Source organism: Varroa destructor, unplaced genomic scaffold, assembly GCF_002443255.2.
Source record: "Varroa destructor unplaced genomic scaffold, Vdes_3.0 BEIS01000005.1, whole genome shotgun sequence".
Classification (NCBI taxonomy): domain Eukaryota; kingdom Metazoa; phylum Arthropoda; class Arachnida; order Mesostigmata; family Varroidae; genus Varroa; species Varroa destructor.
Genome location: NW_019211458.1, coordinates 19,932,259 through 19,955,035, shown reverse-complemented (window position 1 = coordinate 19,955,035; position 22,777 = coordinate 19,932,259). Strand labels below are relative to the sequence as shown.

The window sequence follows — 22,777 nt, the reverse complement described above, 5'->3', positions numbered from 1 at the left end:
AACAGACATACTGCGATATTCGGAAAGTATTAAGGGGGGCCTGAAAGAACGCCTAACGCCAATGCCGAACATAAAACTCAAAATATTTAGTTTAGATTGTATAAATTGTTGGAATATTAAAAAAGTACAATGTATAAATATACATTGACTAAAAATAGCATTGGAGTGCTTGACTCTATAGAGAGTAAGATGCGCACCGCAAATTTTCTAGTGCTATTCACTAGAGAACTATTGACAACGTACCGATACAATATGGCCGGGCCAGCGATACTATGCCTAGAATCATACGGTAGACCCCAAAAGTCAGTGGCATTGTCTCAACACCCAGATAGTCGGCCAATAACACAGTATAAAGCGGTGTGCCACAGCCGATACCGAAGCCCAGAAGGACAGATGCGGGCACTAATTGTTCGAAAGTTTTGCACAGCGGGAATAATGTCCACCCGAGGGCCCATACCAGATAGATGCACGACATCATGGTATCTCGCTCTAAGTAGCGACGATCTAAAAATCCAAGAGAAACGTTGTAGCAATGAAAGACACACGTTGAATTAAGTTTGATTAGGAGAGCGCTTCGCTTTAGAATAAAATACGCTGAATAGATTTCACATGTAAAATATTGCTACACGATCAAGTATATAAATATTCATTCTATTGTTATATGAGTTGATTTCTTCAAGTCTACTTTCTATCAAAGTAAAGTGTTATCAATGAATGAATTTATGAGCATATTACTATTAACGTTTAAGTAAATGATTGTTTCGTATATTGCCAACAATACTTTGTTAGAAAAAATGCCAAACGAAGTTCTTCCCAACTTTGATAAGTACAAATTCTATTTCACCGCTTGGTTTTATAACGCCAAACGATGATTTGTCACTGGATGAAGTTAACAATTACAACAATTACATTGCTGCGACAGTACTGCTATTTCAGCACCCTTTGTTGGGTTAATAGGATAAGTTGCTAAGTTTTTCCTACCGGAAATTGATCCGATGAGAAGTCGTCCAGAGATATCTCCAATTGAGAAGGTTGTTAGGATCAAAGCAGATGTGCTGTGGCTGTACTCTTTCTCTTCGACAAAGTCAACGGCTGTCACAGGAAAGATAACAAAGGAAAAGGAAAATGCTATGCCAGAGAGAATAATCATTGAATAGATTGGCTTCAGAAGGAATTTAAATTGGTTGACTACTCGGTAAAGACGCTCTATTAAGTCACTTTCTTCCATCGCGTATGTTTCCTCCTGGAAATAAAACAAATATACTCATATAAGTACCCTATAGCATATAAAAAGTGCGCATTTGAACCTAATACACGAGATGCACTCGAGCCAGTGCAGCCGTCTGATATGGGATTTGCTCTGAGCACCTCGATAGTAGAATCGTCAGCCTTCATCAACGCCAGCTTCTATTGCAAATAATAGCAGCAGCAGCAGCAGCATTTCATATCCGTTCACACAATCCCCGAAGCTCACTAGGCGCTTATAGGGATAGCGTCATAAATGTAGGCAGATTGCTATTAACAATGAATATACACACATGTTACACATACATGAACCAATCCTGTTAAGTTTGTTTATATGTTTATTACAAGTAAAAAGTGTGTATACGTTTGTGATAATTAAAAGCTACGCTGTATATATATATATATATATATATATATATATATATATATATATAGAGAGAGAGAGAGAGAGAGAGAGAGAGAGAGAGAGGGAAAGTCACAGTTTTATTTAGACACTAATTTACGGTCTGGTTCCTGGTTAGTGAACAAAATAAACTGGATCTCATTGTAATGAGCTATTTTTGAAAATCCTGATGGTAACAATGTCTTCATTCGGGTATTATCATTAGGATAAATATACTCTTAGGCTGATTAAGACAACGGAAAGAAATATAGGCACATGTCTCTAAGTTAAACGACTTTGGGATAGAGTCATCAACTGATTAATAAAATATATCATTTCTGCAATCCGAACAGCACTAAAGTCGCGGTACTACGTAACAGCTATTTGGATAACGGATAGCAATAAGTTTTCTAGAAGTTACTTTCACTGCTGCTATAATTTTAAAATCTAGATATTATATAGATGTATGTAAAAGTAACGATTGCCAAACTTCAACCTTAAACTGTCCGCTGCATTCACCTGCATTTGACGATAGCAGACGCCAATAGGTCTTTTCTAATAGCGGAAAGTAACACAAGAACTTCACCACCTGCCCCCTGCCGACCCGAAACATAAGGTCAAAGTGTTTGGTTATACAATTATTTTTTGTTCTCCCTTAATAGTGTACAAGTTTTAAGTTGAGCGCACATGAACATTAGCCGTGCGGCTGATGCAACACAGGCGAGGCAAAGTGCAACTATCCACGAGCTTGGCCGCTATAAGCAAACGTCGTCGTTCTGCAGTCAGATAAGAACCGTAAAGATGATCGAGCTTCAATCTGAGAAAAGAGGATGTCAAAAATCCGAAACTGTGGCAGTCACTAGGTCAGACTTGCGGGCGACAAGAAGGTCGGGATGCAAAAAATTGGACAAAATAAGGCCTTCGCGTGAACAAAATCCGTATTAGGACGACTACACCGATGAGCCTTGTAGCAACTATCATCAGTTCCTTGTGAAAGGAGCCTGAGGAAAAAAGATGCAGTGTTTGCCAACATTTTATTCTAACGTACGCAAATTAAGAAGCCGAATTGCATTGGCCAAAAAACTAACAAAATAAATAATATGACTTGTCTCGTAAGATGATTAAATAATAGTGCCTATTTTTTTAAGTATATTTATCGCTAAATGTAGATTTGTTGGTATTGGGTATCCGCAGTTTCGCTCTATTCGGATCGCAGAAGTAGTGCTTATCTTTGGAAAATTTAGATTTGTAAATATTTTTTAAGGCAGAATAATCGACGTCTTCGACAGGCGATCGCGGACAAACAAAATTGCACCAGCTTAAAAGCACTTATTCACTACTCAAGGCAATGTTGGATCCTCAATGACCAGACATGATTTCACAGTGCTTGCTAAGCGTTTTATCTATAAGGAAACGTATTACATCGATGTCAATCAGTCGATCACTCGCTCTGAATCTATGTGGTAGTCTATACAGATGACTCGCGGAATATCTGACGTTTTTATTCCGCTGGCCAGATACGATTTTGTCTACATAGACACCTTAATATTTCGGCCCGCAAATTGCGTTAAACCAGTCACTTTAGTGGCAGAATGGCTAATGTTGGTGTGAAATGGCACTTCCCTTCATGTAACCCCGACTTCGAATGGGCGAAGTGGAAGGTGGCAGGGAAGGCCGAATAAAACTTTATTTTGCAAACCTGAGGGGTGGCAGTGTTCATGGACGCTGCAACCAATGGAAAAGGTCCCTTCGTTGCTGAGCCATTCATAGTTGCAGCTTCTTCGTATGGGGGTGGAGGTCGCGGCATGGAACGGATTTCCTCTGGCGCTGGAACCCTGCACACATGTCCATTTGTGCAGATCACGGTGAAAAAATAAATCGATTATTATACGCGTGTTACCACGTGTAAGGAGCGTTCGCTCTACATTCAGTTGACGACTGGAAAAGAGTTTAGATTCTATCATAAACTAGTAAAAAGAAGATACTAGAACAGAAGATATAAGAGACTTCTTACTGAAGACGGAACATGCCAAGCACAGCATGTTGGTTGGATTTATGATTCAATCTGAGCATAATGTACGTATGCGTATGTGTGTCAAGCTCGCAGCCGTAGCTTAGCATCAGCTACTACATAACAAATTGGAATATACGGTTGTTAGTAATGTGATTATTCGCTGTTTAATAAGTTTGTAAACCACAAGTATTAAGGTCGGACAACAATGAAAAAAGGCAATTTTTCTAAATAAGGCTAAAATTGAATAATGGCACGCGCGTCATTGTGTTTAGAATTCTATTGAGTTCTGGTTATTTCATCAATCAGTGATGAGCCACAGAGTTAATATCAATTGAAATCAATATTCCAGAAGAGATACGAACCTGGCGCTTTCAAGCGCTTTTTCTTTGGCGCGCTGTTTTTCCTTCATCATAGTAAGAGGACTCTTAAGGAGAATCGAAGCGGCCCATCCATTGCAAGCTAGTCCGCCGAGTATTAGGAAGGTATAGCGCAGACCGCACCAGTTGACAATCCTGAAAAGAACAGGCGGAATAAAGAACGAACCCAACGTTCCGCCAGCAAAGTAGATACCTGAATATCAGGCGTAAATAATCAAGGACAAAAACAGAATGAGTTTCTCCTTCTTAGGACGAAATGCCTTCCTCCATAGAGTAAATTATGATGAGTTATTTTTAAACACGCTAATCCACAATAGAAATAGCTCATCCAGTTAACACGACCGGGGATTAAGTTTTTTTTATAGTATAAAAAACGTTTTTGCCAGGATCAGATGTAGTATGCAAAAAGACGATATCCAATAGCATGTTGGTAGGCGAATAAAAATAAAAGGTCAACATTTCGTCGGTTCCACTCACCGTTGCCGGACACCCGGTTTTTTAGAAAATATTGATTGATAATGATAGCGTTGGAGAAGTACATCATGCCTTGGCCGAGGCCTACGACGACACCGAGCACAATTGTAACTACCGTTACGTGATAAACGAGACAGCAGAGCAAAAAGCCGAAAGCTACCAGAAGGACCCCCATCGCTGAGATAGGCCGTGTGTCCACATAGCGGTACAATATGCTGCATAGAATCACTGTAATAGGTAAAATTATATGAAAAGAGCGATTATCATGTATACTAAGCGCTCTGATTGATACCGTAGCGCGGGGTAACTAAACTGTTACACTACAAAATTGAGAGATTGATAGAACTACAAAGCACAAGATCAATCAGATTATTTCACTAAGCCAAGTTCTTTTCGGAGCTTCGACTTGAATTCTCTTGAATTCGATTTGAATCTGGGCTTAGATTACCAATATATATATTCGCTCAACTGAGATTGGGCATCAGAACCCTGCATCCTCTACACAAAAACTATGATTATTTGTGTTCCTATTAACAGACAAAGCGTTGCACAACCTTGATGACTTATAGAACTGACTTTTAGGATAGATCTCTAACCTAACTTTTACAAACACGCTGTCGACGAATCGAAAAGCACAGCAATCATCGGATTAATTATAAATACGCTATAATGAAAAAGGAAGCAAATACTCGTGGAAATCATATCTTTGTGTGATCTCACTTTAACTTATCTCGATAATCTTGATACGAATAGGGTACAGGTGCTAGGGTACGATACGCTAAAAAGTTGCGTCATGCTGCTCTTAAGTAAACAAAACTAATTTAAATTTTTTTGAACTAAAAAGATTCCTTTATAACATGATAGTTATGTGAAAATGCCTTATCGATAGAATAAGAGCGATAAAAGAATAAACGGCTATACGTTCTGTATTTTTTACAAACAATCACAATTTTATTTACTGAGCGTTCCCTGTTAAAAGGCCACTCAGCGGCCGAATACGTTGGCATAAAGAACACCGCCTAATTCTACTTCCTCAATCGATACGTAAGGGTGCCACTATGTAAATCGCTATAACGATAAAACGAGGTTTCTGTTTTAATTGAAATCTCTTTCGATTCCTAAATGACCTTGGTGTTAAATATAGAGGTGAGAAGGGATCATGGGTTCTGTAGACTGCTATTTCGATAGATGCCGTAATAGCCGTGAATGAATTTACGATATAGCGGCTATTTTGCCATGCTTAAACTACCAAAAATACCTCTGCTGGTTCCTTGGACGTACGGACGCAATGAAAAATTGCATTCTCATATACGACTCTAAGTGGCAAATGAGCTCAAAGGTAATAAAAAGAAACACACACAATAATTTCTTAGATAGATTTGTAGAGATAACCCGAAGTAGTACGCTTTTATCAGATGTGTATGAGTCTCTCGTTTAAGCCGAGGTCGCTAACAGATGTGAAATATACGCTTTTTATGAAGACTTCTTATTAAACGATTGTTCCATTAATCTTTATTATGTCGCACGTAGCTCTGCGTGTAAACGAAGAGTACGCTGCGAGACCGTGGATTCTAAAATCACCATGAATCTATAACGTTACAGTCTGCGATCGAGCAGTGGGTAAATAAAAACAGAGGACTAAGAAAAAATTAGATTTTTGTCCCGTTGTACGTATTGTTCGGTAATGTGATTTTTTTCACAGTACGAAAGTCAAATCACAAACGGTATCCAAACAATAACAGCGCCGACTTGTATATAATGAAGGCCCTCTGGGAACCGACTTGGGACATATCATCTGATCATCAAAACAAAATCAATCAACGATTGTTTTTATCGACAGACTGTACAGATACTTTTGTATCTGAAAGACCTTTCGTCAAACCCTTGTTGATGGTGGGGGATATCTCAAGCGACACGTTGCCATGTGTTTTATACGCTTTCTATCGAATCTATTGCCATATTCCTGTTCTTTATTTCGTGTGGGTTTCTATACTGAACATAAACGTGTTTCTTTATTCAAATTGTCTGCCAACTATGAAACATATTCCTCGCTGTACTATAAAGTTCAATATATCTATTCATTCAGTCGTTTGTTGTTATGATGACCTTCATTTGAGTGATGCGTTACGTGTATCATAGTACATTGATGAATGGCAAGATATCAGTATACTGAGAAGATTTGCGAGGCACATATCGTTTGAAGGTCTATACTTATGTGCAATAGAGAAAACACATGTAAAGCACCAAATTATGTTCGCAGTCAACCGAGTAATTCAGACGGTGGTCATAACGGTTTCACTCTGCAATTTCAACCCGATTGCGGCGGTTGGTTTACGTGTGTTAAATACAGTAATTGACCTAAACTAGAGAGCGTACGGGGGTCAAACGGCACTACCCTCGCAATTGGAAGCCTAAAAGTTAGGCAGCGTCTAATTAAACTGCTGCTGCTGCTAACTAGTCTCTTAAATATAAATCGATGTTTTCGATCCCAAGATTAACCCCATATTATACTCCACTTCAGGCTTACTCGTGTTCCATCCTGTACGTTAGTTAGTTTTGCGGTTACTCGCAGATTTGTTCTATTTTTGTCTGCTGCGGCAGATAGAACGACAGAGAAAAAGGCGGTGTTCGCTTTGGAAGTGTTCTGTTTATCCTGTGGCAAGCGTCGATAGAACCAATCAACAAACTGCATCCTCCCAAATTGGAACAAAAACACTATTTGCTGATGTAATTTTTCATATAGGAATTGATTCGCAGCATTATCATCTCTCTCTCGCTTTCTTTGCTTTTTTTCCCCGATATACGGTTCATCTCGGTAGATACCGAGGAATTTGATGGCTTCAAGTATATACAAGGTACTGAATATTTTCAAACAGCTATGAAGGATAGTGCTCTGCATACGAATGTATGCGATTTCCTCACTAGACTCTTTAGACATGACTAACCAGTGGAATACAAATATTACCGTCATCCTTTATCGTATTCAGTGCGGTAAGATAAGTTGCCGTTTATCTCGCAGATGGGTCGAACGCCAACTTTTAGAAGATCCTTACAATTCGTTAGTCCTTCGTGCGTCAGTGGCAATCTAAAGATATAATGATCGGATACTTGGTGTAATTATACTTTTCTAACATTGTTGGCCAGACACCAAGAAATTTTAGGTAAATTTACCCGCTCTTGAACCTGTTTGTCACATATCGCCCCGCGTCAATGCTGTCGTAACTCTCCAATTAAATTACTTTTGTATATTCAGCTTAGCTTAATTCGATCCCGACAGATGAGTATATACCGGACCCTGAATATCTGTCCCGTGATATCTGCTACCAGAAAAGGTACTCGTCGTAGGTCCATTAACAGCAGACATACGTTCAGTGACGGAGGCGTCACGTAGGCTAAAGACTGACTAAGTGGTTAAATACTTTCTTGGCAAAGCTACATTTAACCTTCCATCCCCTTCAAGTTGAAGGAATGGCAGATCTAGAAGTGTGGATAAAAGAAGACGACCAGGTATAGTTGAATTTGGTAACTGTACCTTGATCGCTGTTATCGTTTTAAAACTCACAGTAATGTCTATTTCGCTGTGTTTTGAGCGAGTGGCCTAGTAATTAGTACGGGTCGCACAGTTTTTGCGCAAACGTACGTTTTGTAGGCTTAAGTCCAGTGTCTTTTCTGCGTGAGGACGAGTCATTGCAGTATCTCTCTTTATTGCGCTCTTTCTTTGCGACTTGGCCTTTTTGGTAATGGTTTGAAAGGACGTTGCGTACTGAATAAAGGCGGACCATATAATAGGCTTTGCTGAACGCCAATGAGGACCGAAATCTGCCGAAAATCGAAAAACTTGTAAATCGTGTCGATATCTAAGATTGGAAACTTTATCATCCGAATTTGGCGTATTCGAAGCTACAGGATTGTATGTTGCGCACACTGAGTGGTGACAGGTTTTAGAGTTCGGGTTTTTTTTAGCTAATCGTATCACAAAAATAAGCTACCAAATCGATAAGACCCTGATGAACAAACACAAATCACCCCACTTTCAACCAATCTTTAGCGTTTCGCACGAACGTGCTTTCCATTGAATAATCTCGAAAATTTGCTCAATGAACTAGGTAGAAGGATTACTGCAGAGGGTTTCACGAATTCTCCATATGGCAGAGTGTGATACAGAGTGTGTCTGTGATTACTGATACAATTACCTTTTTTGCCAACCAGGTTGCGGGGTACATGTCTATATTTCGATGAGCTAAAGAATCAAGTAGTTAGGATATAGGGATAATTCCGCACCAGAGCATAAGGACAACTACGCAAGTGTATGTTTTTTGATCTAGCGCACGTTTACACAACCTTATACAAATTCTTAAGCATCCTTGTTCACAATCCGAAAATTTTTCTTGTTTAAAATTTACAAAAAAGAAGACAATTATCTGTCAGCGACTGCTAAGTCAAATTTTTATGGCGACAAAGGTGTCAAACTACAGCTATGCATATACACCAAACGAATAGAAGGTAAATATTTTCAGCATCTATAGTTTTCTTCATTTAGAATAAACACATATATGAATAAATCCACAACATTTTATAAGTAAACATAAAAAAAATAATAAAATTCATCCAGTGTTATTATCTCTAATAAAAACATCTAGCACTATTTGTTTGTGTCGTTACCGATTGATCTTATCAGGAGCGAATATGCACATTAAAGCATATGAAACACGATAATTGGATAAATCTAAGGCACACGCAATTGTGATGGTACTAGACAAAAATATCTACCACAGCTGCCATTGGAAGTGACCTCCGTAAGCTCTTCTGACCAATTACAGCCAATTATGGCCAGAAAATACCGGCACCGAACTGTATGCTACAGACGGCTTCGGTTTTGTTGCCGAATCTACGGAGCGTTCGGTGTTTTCCCCCGTTTCTTGACCGAAACGACAATAACAGTGACGCTGACATATGGGCCAATAAATATTCTGGAAATAATAACTAACTAAACAAATTACGTAGCTGGCCAAAAGTAACGCCAACAAGGTGGGCTCATCTGAATCGTTATGCAGGCTAGTGATAAAGGTGAACAAAGAAAGATGTCCTGACGATTCAGGCCAACATAAAATTAGCACTCAACGGAGACCACTAATGCAATGGCTCACTAGACACCTTATGTGGTATATAAATAATATTTGTGGCTGGAAAGCGCTCACGATTTTTTTACAATGGAGTCCCACAATTTGATTAAAAATTTCTTTTATTGTAGTTTATATAGTGGTCATATTAACTGTAAATCTGGTTTATGATATCGTGCAAATCGGAACATATGAATTTGTGCGCGGCGAAATCACGGGAAGTTCCACATATAAATCGACTCTACATACATTCGGTGGCACCTACGCATGTAATCGTATAACGACGTCAAAAGTGGAATAATGTAGAAATTTGGCAAACGCTAAATAAAAAAAAAACGGTAAATTTGGTAATATTGAATACAGTATAATAAATGCCCGGGTTACAAAGAACCTACAAATGATGCTGACGATGAGTTATGCTGATTTAATTATCTTATTATTAAACAAGGAGATGGAAATCAAAGCTGACGTAATTGGAACGTCTCGAAGTTGATAAACTGTTTGTGTTCTTAAAAAATTGTAAAAGCTGTAATCAGACTGTTGAAGGCACACTGCACGGACGCAGCACTCACAGTCCATTGTAATCCTTAATTGTCGCCATCAGGTACCAGACGTAGTCATAAGGGTAGAATTTACGTTTAATTTTTGTTAAGAAAACATCTTCCATATGGAAAATAAAATTACGTATTAGAAATAAATGATAATGAAAAGGGGTTGCGATAAAATACCCAAAACACGCCTCACGCATGCTACTTAAAAAGTAAGCTGTGCCATCAGTTTTTGGCATGATACCTAAGTATACCTTAGACTAACTTTTAATCTAACTCACGAGGCACAATTTAGGCCTCTTGGCACTTGTTTTTCCTATAAGGTGTTTGATATGTATCCACTTCTCTGCGAACCTGTAAAGCTGCTAACGGTATCCATTAACGAGAATGCCCAGGAGGCGTCTTGCCGGTTAATGTTGAATTCTCTTTGATAGCAGATAAACATTACACCGGCTGACCGATTGACGATCGTCAGCCAGAAAAAGTTCCATGCACAGGCGCATGCTATCAACCAAGATCTTTTTGTGTCTTGATATGCGTTCTCCATCTGAAATTGACAAATAACAAATTAGCATTGAGTTTTCGAACCTTCGAGTTATATTATAAGAGGATACTTATAGTAAATATTTGTCAGCTGCGGTCTAGAGTACCTTCCAGGCTTTACAGTACCTGGGGCAGGATCATCACTAAACGACTGATTGATTGGTGCCATCAATTAACCAATCGTGCCACGTACCAAAATGATTTGTATAAACTTGGTGCCCGCAAACCTGGTGCCCGGTAAAGCCCATTTCTACCACTACGTTTTGTGTATTCCAAGAAGGTTCATTGGTACTAGGCGAAGCTTGCCGATTGCTTTCTTGCTTTAAGATATGCCTCAAATGTACGTAAAGTATCTATCGATATTCAAACCTATTTGATTTTATCACTGATTTATTATATTTTTCCTGTATATGCGCACGACGAAGGAATTGGCTACATAAGGCATTCACTTAAATGACCCACAGCAAAAGTAGAGCAGGAAACGACTGTAAACAACATACGTTATCAAGGTGATGATGATGATTGGATCGGCCTGTAACGGCCCAAAAGGTTACTAGCTTATCAAAAGATGTCCTATTCGCCCAGGACTCTTCCTTTTTCAACGTATACAGAAGGTCATTATCCTAGTTTCAAAATAAATTACCAGAAGTGTTTAGTGGTTTCTCATGCAAACCAAATGGCGAGAACAACTGTGTTATATTCTATATGAGAAAAATAAAATAATGTGGATCTGCATTCGGGTTCATTTGGGTCATTTTGCGATTTCAGTGTACAGACTTGACTAAGAACTGGTAGTTCCTGAAAGCATGTTTCATTGCCTGTGACATTGACATTAGTAAATTCTGTACATCGTCAAAGTGCCTTTGGCCACTCTGAACTACAGAAATGTGCATTTGCTATATTACTTGTGTTAGCTTTTGCTGCTAGTCTCTCTTCTGTAATACTTCTATGGAACTCATAGCACCCTTCAAACGGAAGCCCAGATAAAAATTCAGGCGGGCTTTTTCGTTTATTCCTATATACCCACCACATGCCTTTTTTTTTTTGTCACAATATGCCACAATTTGTCAAATTTGGTAGGTAGAAAAAAAAAACACTATTTCCCACTACTGTTTTTTTTTCGCTATAGTTGGCGGCATTCAAAACAGACTATTCGCCAAACATTCTACTCAGGTATCGAAAGATGTCAGTGCCCCCGACTCAGTTATCCTGAATATATGTTACCTACCATACCGAGTCTTATCCATCTTGTTCTAAATGTAAATAATGTAAATGTAATAAAGGCAAGGCTTACGCAAGCGAACGTTTTAGCCTTTATTAGTTTTTATAAATTTGAATTTATTAGTTATAGACGAGAAGTCTTCAGATCTGTCATTCCAGATGGATGATGATCTCTCCTCCAAAACCTGATTCAGAATAACGGGACAAGGGACTGAAACATGCGTCGATTACATATTTTTGCGCCTTGGTGCGCCTGTGTTTGAAGTCACCTTGACAATCAGAAGATTTTATGCCTTTTCTAGTCACTATTCTGTTCTTGGTACTATTATGCTTCTGAAAACCGATTTGATAAGTCCGAGAGAAGTATTTAATACAAATAGTTTTAATCAAAGCTCTAATACTCTTCATTCTGTTGATTGGTCATCAATGAACCTGTTTACAAATGTGGATTTCGCCGTCAACTTCTTAAATTATACCCTATATAACATTTGCGGTACTGTTTTCCCAGTAAGGATGTATCTACCGTAAATGACCCATGCCTGGAACCTTTTCGGCGGAGCTTCGTCACCCGAGACGTTAAGAAAACGCTATGTCTGTGATGATATCGATTAGATGTTAGTCAAAAGCTGCTGCAAACGTATTTTATCAACATATTTTACGATCGTGCTAAGAAGACCTCTGCACTTGCACTATGGAACCCGAAGGTACAACTTTTAAAGGCTGAATCATACGAAAAAGCAACACTATTATTCCTTTTCCCGGAAAAGTAAATTGGAGTATAAAAAAAAAAATGGGTTCGAGCTAGGTTCACCGCTACTGCGTGCTTCCTAGGACGCTTCTTCCTGAACGTTCGCATTGCGTTTTTTTTATTTCTCACGTATCACCGAAGAACTAGAGTTGTTATCTGGCATGTGTATGAAAGCCGACATTATTGTTTCTTATACTACCATTCCATATTAAGTTTTCGACAAATATATTTTGTAATTGGCCACTTTATTAAATTTATCTTTTCAGATTTCATTTTCCAAGTTGTTTCTTTATTTAAAAGTAACAGCAATGGCGATAGGCCAGCAAACTATAGACCCATAACTACGACCCATTTCAGGTTCTAAACCCTACGAAAAGTGTACCAAACGTCAGCTGGAAACTTACTTTTCTGACACTTTTTTTTCTTGAATTCGCAATATCGGTTTCTGCGCTCCCGCTTCCTTCCGTGGTTATTGTCACCCGCCCCCTATTCTCTTATAGTCTTAATGGATGTTGCAAAGGCCTCTATCACCATCTTCCATGATGACTAATCGCTTCCTAACCGTACGCATTGTTAATATCGCCTCGAATGGTCATTTATTAGAAGATGGGCTTCAGCAAAGTTCACCCTTAGGTCCATTTACACTTATCTCCTACCTAGATACACTACGTTTCTTCGTCGAGCATCGCAGCAATAAATGCTTTATCTCGCCATTCGGTCCCCTAATGCCTTCCTAGAGAATGAGCTGGCTACCGTTATATGTACCCATGATGTACTTTATTTGTAAACATTTCGAAAACGAAGTTCCTAATGCTTCATCAAGCATCGTAAGGTGGGACAGTTATTCGATAAAGTTCATCTGCAAAGAGCCACTTCGACAGAAATTAGCCTAGCTTCGACATTTGCTGTTTAGTCTTTAAGTAGGTTTTCTTTTCACAGATACGTCCCTTCTTAAACCGGTAACTACGTACGCTATTGTCATTATAAGGGGGCAAGACATTTTTCAGGCGTTTGCCATTAACGATCGAGCTTGACGCCACTGAGGCCATCTTTAATTAGGATTAATAGCAGAAATATGTTTGGAACTATTTACCATTCTATACCCGTTACAGAGTGTTCCACTTAGAGTTGCTAAGATTTATTAGGCATTGCTCGCCGGAACTCTTGTCTCGACACTTGTTTTTGCTGTGTGAGACTGTCATGTAATTCTTGGTTTCTTCAAACTGATACGGCCTTGGAGCTTGTATGTTTAAATAATTTTTTTCATTTTAATTTATATATTACTATCCACCATTGGCTGAGGTCATATCCCTAATAATATGGCTTGCTTATATTTAATCAATTTTTGTTCTGTTTGATTAGGGAGCGTTGACGTTCGAAATGTGACCACATTTAACTCAATTAAAGGTCTCACAGGAGGGTTCATCCCAATTATGTTTTACAATGTAACGAAACCTCCATAAAGATAAATTTACGTATGATTACTATGTTTCAACTATAGTATCAAAAAAACCCAACCCAAAGAGTAATTTAATTTATAACGAAAAAGACCATAAAGATCAGCCACTTCGTTAGAAAAAGACAGCAAAAAGCCATTATCGGAAAGGGCAAACTAAAAAAAATAACATTTGCAAATTCGTTTTTTTTTTTTTTAGACTGATGATTTTGCAATAGTGCATAACGTCTGTCAACCAGAGCGTGAAACAAGTTCCTGTAGGGGGAAAGGTTTCACACGGACAAATGTAAAGGACAATAAAATATGAGGATGCCACATAGACAAGATAACATAAATACAGTAAGAACGAATGACAATTGATCACTGATTTGTGAAAGAGCATAACAACTTGTCATAGTCCTGTTTTCTATTTACCGGTGCGGTTAGGAGGCCGACAGGAAATAGACTAAGCTTATAATGCCGTTATCTAAGTTTAAATAGGACGTGTGAAGGGTTGATAGACAGTTGTTATTGTAAAACGAAGCGGCCTACCGCTGTTGCTTTTATCCGGAAACAGGCACCGTTTGCCAATGCTTGTCGAACTGGCGATAAGTACCGAAGAAATGTCAACAAACAACTCTTTTGTTACAATAAGACGTACTATATACGACGAATTATATTGATTGACAACACAGAGCACCGATACGAATCAACGGTACGATAGACATAATCCGGATAAGTTTAAAGTGTTCCAAAACCTATAAAAAGTATCGCTGAACCCAGCGTAGATCTGCTGTTTTTCGTATTCATCTAACGTACGAGGATGGATTTACGACTGTTCAAACAGACGTGCTTGAACACAAATCGAATAAACTTGAAACGATGATACCTTTGCATGTATAATTATCGGTGCTATACAAAAAAAAAAACGTCTATCTATTTTAAAAACAACAACTACACATACCTATGGAACCCAAAATCTTGCAACCTATATTTGAAGGTGAAAGGACGAACTTCATTCCATCGTGTGAGAGTCTACTTTCATATTTGATCATTTATACACCCGTAATACGATGAACTCTCGCATCATTCAAGATCGACAAAGGCTTCCGCAAATGAAGAATGAAAAGTAAAGCAGCGTCATTCAGGGCTTCAACCTTTGCTCTTATCTAGCATTATGTAAGATAACCTTGTGTAACGTGCGATGATTCATTTAAGCTAAAAGTCTCCGTATGCTCTTGTTTATTTTCGCTCATGATGAGTCGCGGTGTCGTTCTCCGGTACAGCTCTTAGGCGGACTAGTGGCGTTATATGCTTCCATTCAGTTAGCGTTTACGGCTAGAGGCGTCACCAGTCCACGCGCCGCGCCGCGCAAGCCACCCTGGACGCCAACCCCCCTCTTCCGCTTCCAGTAGTTTACTAGCAGCGATTCAGCCAAGGACGACAAACTAGGATTGGCGCAACATTTGATGGTAGTCGTCAAGATCTTCTCCTCCAACGAAAAGTCACGCGTTTGCCCTCCTGGCCCAGTGATCATGTCATCTCGGGTACGGTTGTCTTTTTACTTCCTCTTACACGAAGCCGGGAAAGGAGACGATCAGCGAGATACGCCGCACCATTTAATCATTAACATGGTACCTTGCGCGAGTCTACGATTTGTGCTATGGCTGGTTGGCTGGCTACCTGCGTGCGTGAGTACGTACACTCCCGCATTCGGTTGTTCTTAGAAACCACTTCAACTAGAGGGCGGGACAGGAAACAGTTCATCACCATGGTCACCCTTTGACCTAACTAATCACGAACAGAGAGAGACACCGTGTCGGCTTAAGACAACTAACTATTGCCCTGTATATCTGGCTGACCACTATTTGTTGTAAATGACTACATACAATTAAACCGTTTTACGGTAGAAGTGTTTTGAGCTTCGATTGTGCCTGCGCGAATACGTGTGTGTCTGTGGTATATTCGCCAACCGCCGGCTACTTTCTTCCATAAATAACGATGTCGCAATCGAATGCAATACCTGCATTCTATTCACAAGGGCCGCTGTTATTACGATGAAAACCTAACGAGGTACAAGTTGATTCATGCAAGGGGACATCGATGGTGTTCCATTGTGCAGATTATTCCTCATTGTCTAGCACTATGAAACGAGCCATAAAATCATGTGAATTATTAGTGAAGATATCGAAACTGTGGTTAAATCAAAGGGCAACAAGAGTGTCTGGGACAGCGTAGTGGCTTCAGGAGAAACATACAAGCAGTGAGAGAGATTTTAGAAGGCGGAGAGCGGGAATAACGCACAAAACGTGGCAGTAACCTGACCATTTTACGCTAATGGTGACACATAAGCCGTTACAATGTTCTCCACTGAGGACGTGCATCACCTGTGTTAATAGTTAGAAGGTTAATTTGTTACGCATTAGCGAAAATGTAGGCTATTTTAGGTACGATGCGATAGTTAAAGGAAAGCTGGTCGAGAGGCAAACCGTAGATAGTTAGGGCTAGCAACTTTATAGTACTTCGCGTCAATTTTCGCTACTGGTCTAACGTTTTTCTTGTCGAAATCAGCATGCAAGCAAAGCTCATATGGTCTGGCAGGACCAGTGGCCATAAAATGGCGTCTTCGACTCTTTTAGAGGACCTTGCATTTAAGCAACGCACAAAAGTATGTAGACGATGGTGTGTGTAAATAGTAACAAATCGAAAAAAGGCGGCTTCAGAGAACGGCCCCTTCCTGCTACGCGTGCTTTACTCAGGGCCGCAGGAATTCTTCAATGTGACCTTTGGCCATCTGTCTGTATTATGGTTATGTTGTAAATGCTTTGACTTGTGCTGTATCCCTAACCACAATTAGGTTGGCAGTAAAGTATGGCTTCCATATAGGCCCCGTATAGGTTTTTATCCAATCAAGCACAATAGCGTAATTTAATCTCATCAAGGACTTCGATTTCCTGCATTCGTGCAAAACGACATCGGGTGCCGTTGTCTAACAGTCTCTGGATACACTCACGAAAACAATTATATTTTCAGGAGGATCTTTGATAAATATTAGCTTTTTTCGGCAGAAGCTACCTAAACTGGTCTGTAGTAACAAGAATACATGCCTTCTGATCATTTTCAACAAGAAAATTAGCTTCAGATGTATATTTAATGAAGGTATTGTAAAACAGAGAATTTACCAGTACACCAACCAGTTTCGCTTTCCAGTCAGACGTCAGTAAAGCATCTTTTTATTTCAGTTGTTGCTTTTATATTAATATCAACGTGTCGGATCGGCGGCAGGAGGCGCAGACAAACGAGAGTGTCATTCCCGTATATGGACGTATGCCAAATGGCCACGTACAGCGGCGATGAGCCCCCACTTTTTCGCTGCCCTCGTGAGGAGTCATTTGAGGCGTCGTCGATGTTTTCAATCGATTTCAGATCTTTTGACTATCGTTGTGGCTCTTCATCGACCGCTATAGCGTCGCCACATTAATGGCGCTCCGCTGCTGTAGTTTGAGGAACACCCCCGAACATTGAAGGTCATCTAAATTCAAATCGTTGTTTTAATATGATCCCGTCACTGGCTCCCTCGTTTGTCCAAATGGTGTCTAGCAGCGATGTCTATTACGCTCGAACAAAGCCATCGTCATCTACAATTGCTGTTTGTAAGCAGCAAACGGAAATGCAGTCGGTCGATGCGCCCGGGCATATGGTATTTCGTCAACGATTTCACATACATTCAAAACATCTATGAACGAATGCTGGTTACTCAGAGTCACAACTCCATACAATGTATGGTCATACTTCATCCTCGCTAGAGGTACAAGCATTCTGGATACAATGTATGTAGAGATACTGAAATTGATTAAAATATACATCGGTAACGATAGCATCGGACGGACGGACCGTAGCTAAGGCAAAATAAACAACATCTGGTTGCAGCAAAGCGGGATCGTTCGACAGAAATTGAGAGCGCTTCGATAACTGGTCTAGAATGCTCAGACTAATGGGTCGTCTTGTAGTCATCATTGTCCTGATGCAATAGCGATGAAATGTTACGATGAAAAGAGGCCATTCTTCAATACGAGCCACTGAGATATTTCCTGTAGGACTTTCAAGTGATCGTACGTGAATAGAATCATAGAATAGCACCATATGTAATTCATCGGTAGGTTGTTGATCCCTTAAATGAATATGTAAGAGCGACACGTGCACATTTTGGCACTGCAATATAGTCAGCACTCACTCTGTTTGGGTTCTGCTTGAAAACGGCCTAGATGAAAAGATATATTTCATATTGCGGCGATAATATACTAAAGAGAAAGGTCTCAACGATAGCATAGGTAGTCGTGTCTTGTGCTACCGGCTTCAAATAGGACGCTAACATTGAGGGAGGTGGTATTTCGAATACCTATTTACGATGTTATACAGCACGCCCTTTAACCTTCAGAACATTACCTGCCGCTTAGGGCTGATTTTTGCATTGCTCATTTTCGCAACAGGCTTATGGCAGACTGGAGGCCATCCTAAATTTTCTGTCGATGCTATGCAGAATTGTAAATCTCTCAATCTGCATAAAAGAGTTTTGGATTGTAGCTATTTTATTATCAAAGATAGACTAAATGTTTTTTTTTCAATTTTCGAATTCAAAATGTTCGCCTTTGTTATGTTATTGACCTCGTTTTTTGCTGACGTTTGGATTAAGATTGCCACGACAGTCTTTCGAAGACGACGATAAAAGGTGGCAAAATGCCACTATGAATTTCTCGAGTAGAAGTTGATGCCGTGGACATAATCGGTGTGGACTTTTTGGTGGAAATTTTGACCTCCTTGTACTCTTCGTCAGTCTCCTTTTCGGCCTACAAGATTCCAAATGGGTGACGTAAGTTGATGGCACAAGGATAAAGAACCACCCATTGGCCTTTGATGGACACGACTCAAAGGACCGCACGTTGATACGTTCTAAGGACAATTGATTGTGACACACTATAATTAAAATAAACCTGACATATTCCAATTGCCCCAATCCTCCCACAGCTAAACACTTACGTAGTTGACCTTGTTTATGCATGAGTAGATATCCTTTCGGAATATATTTTTTCTCATAAGATATATTGGTTAAAAGTTTAAGAGTTTAAAAGCACAGGTTTGGATGTCGCAGAGGAAATAAGAACGATTTGTCGTTCGTAACAACGGAACACGTCAAGATGCGAAGGTCCTTTCTTGCCCATATTGTTTTTCCGGTTCGAGGCTTGAGGCCAAATATAATTAATGATTCTAGTGAGAGAGGACCCCTACAGCAGACATCAGTCAGCCGCCGTCGTTATAGTAGCGACCCGTGCGTCGATGGCAGAACAGATTCGCTTCAGATAACCGTTCATACTAAATATCGGCATGTATCATGTCCAAGTAAAATAATCGGCCCAAAATTAATCGTTGGACTCTGTGTATCAATTTGCTACGACTTTGGGTAGCTGACAGCTGTGACTTAGCTTATACCATAAGACCATTTAATAACCATATCTTATTATTGCTGTTATTGAACCATATGAATTCTGGAATTAGACGTGATCCGCTACTTTACGTAATCATCATTTTTAGATATTTCATATTTCTATTAAAAGAAAACCCGATGTACACTTTGAGTGACGTGTGCTATTGAGTATAATTTTTGACGGCGGATTGCACCATTTTATCGTATGAGTGGCCTCTTTTGTTGTGGCCTTTCTAAATGGAGACAATTTCCAGTCAATCGGAAAGCCAGTGATGCATTTTTCTCCTTCTACAAAAAACATTACATTTTTATGATAGAGGTATGTACAATGCACAAGCCGGCTACATAACTTCTTCTACATAAATATTTTTTTTGAGTTAATTGACTTGGTAGATCTTGCTAAGAATTAAAAAACTATAACTAATCTGTGTGTTGTATTAAAACAGATCCTTAACCGATTTTCGATGTCGTATTTTCATCCAAGGTCGGTGGTGCTGTACTCTTGCTTCAGAGGCCTTTTTATGGGTAGAGGATTGTTTATAGGATGCTCACCTATAACAGTCTTTCATCCATTGTGCTCTATTGGTCAAAGCGAAAATTGATGTAGTCTTGGGAGTAGTAGTGACGTAGCGATCTTTCATGCTGCACCGTGAGGAAATGATGCATTATAAAGAAGATCATCGTAAAGTAGTCAGTCAATAGGATTTCGACATATTCTTTGATGAAAGGCTGCTTCACGTATAATCCCTAAGCAACGCATCTAAATCAGTTCGCATATAACCTCTTCTTCTAGTGCTCAATATTAAAACGTCAACGAAGGGTCAATTGTAGAAAGTAAGTGTATGCGCGTCGACGACATCTGTTAAATTACGTTCGCAGCCATCGAATACAAATACTACGTATCTAAACACCATTCTCAAAGATGTTTATATATATATACTATCACACATGTCAAGTTTGCAATGGGACTAATTGACACAAATAGGTTTTCGCAGTTCCTACCTATGACAGTGACATCGTTTCGTACATCGCAGTAGTCAGTGATGACAATCCGCTATACTGTGGACAGGCGAACTAATTATTAAACAGAGAACCTCCGGTAGATCAACCCGTTTGCAGGCTGCGACAACGACTTTCGGCCAAGAACCGTCACACCTTGCTGCCCCACAGCGGAGGGAAAGGACATGTCTATCGGGGCGCGTTTCTGTGGGAGCACATCACTCTAATATCCCACAAGCAACATAGGATTATGGACAATGTCTTGTTTTGGTCTGTATATGGACGGACGTATGGGGGACTGATACTGAGGACTGATTATTACTTCAATTTCCGTGGAGAAAAGTTGGGTGACCACCAGTAAAACGATCTCACGTGTTACGTTCATAATGCAACATGTATTATGCTACATATAGGTGGAGTAAGCTTAATATGGAGGCGTATATCTTTAGCGGGGAAAACATGGCGTCATCGTAAGCTCACTATGAGAATTTACAGGATGGCGACGAAGAACGTTGGACAATTCTGTATAATACATCGTATCACACTAACGCAATGATAACGTGCGAATACTACCGCGTCCTTTAGCCTTCGTTTTTGTTGGACTGATAAGCCATTCACGTTGCGGCAAAAACTTTCCAATTTAATTTACAAATGGTCTTAAAGATCACCATGACAAAATACTGATAGAATTAGACCATCGGTATCGGCCTAAGCAATTTGATGTTTTCGTATCATGTTCTTCAAGGTGTTCATACAGGCGAAAAGGTAACTCTCACCTGAATCGACTGATATGGCAAGGGATCCATAGAAACCATATTAACTTTTGCATTAATCAAAATACTCTAAAGTTAAATTGTGATGAAATTATCAGACATTCCTAGTTTCCGTCTGTGGATCATTGGTTCCCTGTTTACTAAACGAATCTTGTTAACCCGAAGTAAGATCCAGTACCCCACATTCAATAGGTTAGCCAATGAGAACACGAAAAATACCAAGATCTTTTCAGAAAGACTTGATTTTTTTTTTTTTCGTAAAGATGAAAATTTAATTTGATTGCGTTTCCCTATTACTTTTTATCGAAATACAAAAAAATATCTTCCTTGCTCGCCGTCGTGCTTTAAGTATCAGCTAACAACGTCGTGATATATCACCTCTTTGTTAGTAAAGACGGTTTCCATATTGCGTATTGTGAAATATACATACTGCATAAGTGTCAATATGTATGAATCCTCCTTGAAACGATGGTTTTTTTTTTATCTTGGTAAGATTACGACTCTCCCAAGTTGGAGATAGCTATAAAGCACAGATCTGGGCAATGACAATCGCCCTATGCCGTCATATATCAAAGCTAACGACACAGACCCCATATACGGGGACATCTGTATCACAATATCTGTGTCACAATAATTGTGACCGTATCTGGAAGTAACGATTGCTACACTAAGCATTTCGTTCTCGGAGACGATGCACTTACAGCGATCAACGTATTCTAGCCTATCACTCAAGCATTGACCTAAGATTAAATCCGCCCACTGCCAGAGCATTGCAGGCGGTTCGCCTCAGGTAATCAAGTAACAAGTGCTGGCTAGCTAGATCAAAGACTGGGCATGTACATGATTAAATAAGCATGGTAAAAACAAAAACACGCCGTTTACAAGCATCGTTACCTTAGAGACGATAATTTTCTTTGGTAAATTACTAGCTAATTGTCCAAAAACAAAGATTGTAATCCTTTGCCAAAATGACATCGAACCTCGACTCCTTTCACTCCACTTAAATCTAAACTAAACTTAAAAAGTAAAAAATCATTTTAATAATGTAAGAATTATAAGACGGACCGTTCATCGTATGTTGTCTATTGACGTTTTTTCGCCATACTTGCAACGGTACTTCCACTCTGAATACTTGTTGTCACATTACCATTATCTTTGCCAAGCAATAGTCTACATTGTCACGTAAATAGTCGTTCAATAAGTTGATTTATACTTTCATTTATTTAGTTCGTTATGAGATGTTGACGCTTCCAGTGGTGTCTTTAACTCTGTGGTGTGAGAAGAGGAGAGAACCTAAGGAGAGGGGTTCTCTAAAAACGTACCAATTCATTGGGTCACCAGCAGTCTGAGAACAATTAATGCATAGAAACGCAACGTTTTAGGGCGATTTTAACGAGTGGAGCTGCATTGAGAAAA

The 22,777-nt window shown here is 39.4% G+C and overlaps 1 protein-coding gene across 6 annotated transcripts in view; it reads right to left on the bottom strand.

The window, feature by feature from the left end:
- LOC111250732 (monocarboxylate transporter 12-B-like) overlaps positions 1 to 22,777 on the bottom strand; it is a 40,134-nt gene that overhangs the window by 2,262 nt on the left and 15,095 nt on the right. For 4 of the 6 annotated variants that reach the window (XM_022806376.2, XM_086990088.1, XM_022806377.2 and 1 more), the window contains 6 exons: positions 10,515 to 10,707; positions 4,496 to 4,720; positions 4,004 to 4,211; positions 3,327 to 3,462; positions 982 to 1,243; positions 244 to 504 (listed from right to left, as the gene is read on the bottom strand). In XM_022806376.2, the coding sequence (XP_022662111.1) occupies positions 244 to 504; positions 982 to 1,243; positions 3,327 to 3,462; positions 4,004 to 4,211; positions 4,496 to 4,720; positions 10,515 to 10,707 (1,285 nt within the window). Of the gene's footprint in view, positions 1 to 243; positions 505 to 981; positions 1,244 to 3,326; positions 3,463 to 4,003; positions 4,212 to 4,495; positions 4,721 to 10,514; positions 10,708 to 22,777 lie in introns of those variants that run through there. The other 2 variants (XM_022806378.2, XM_086990089.1) reach the window with 2 other exon arrangements.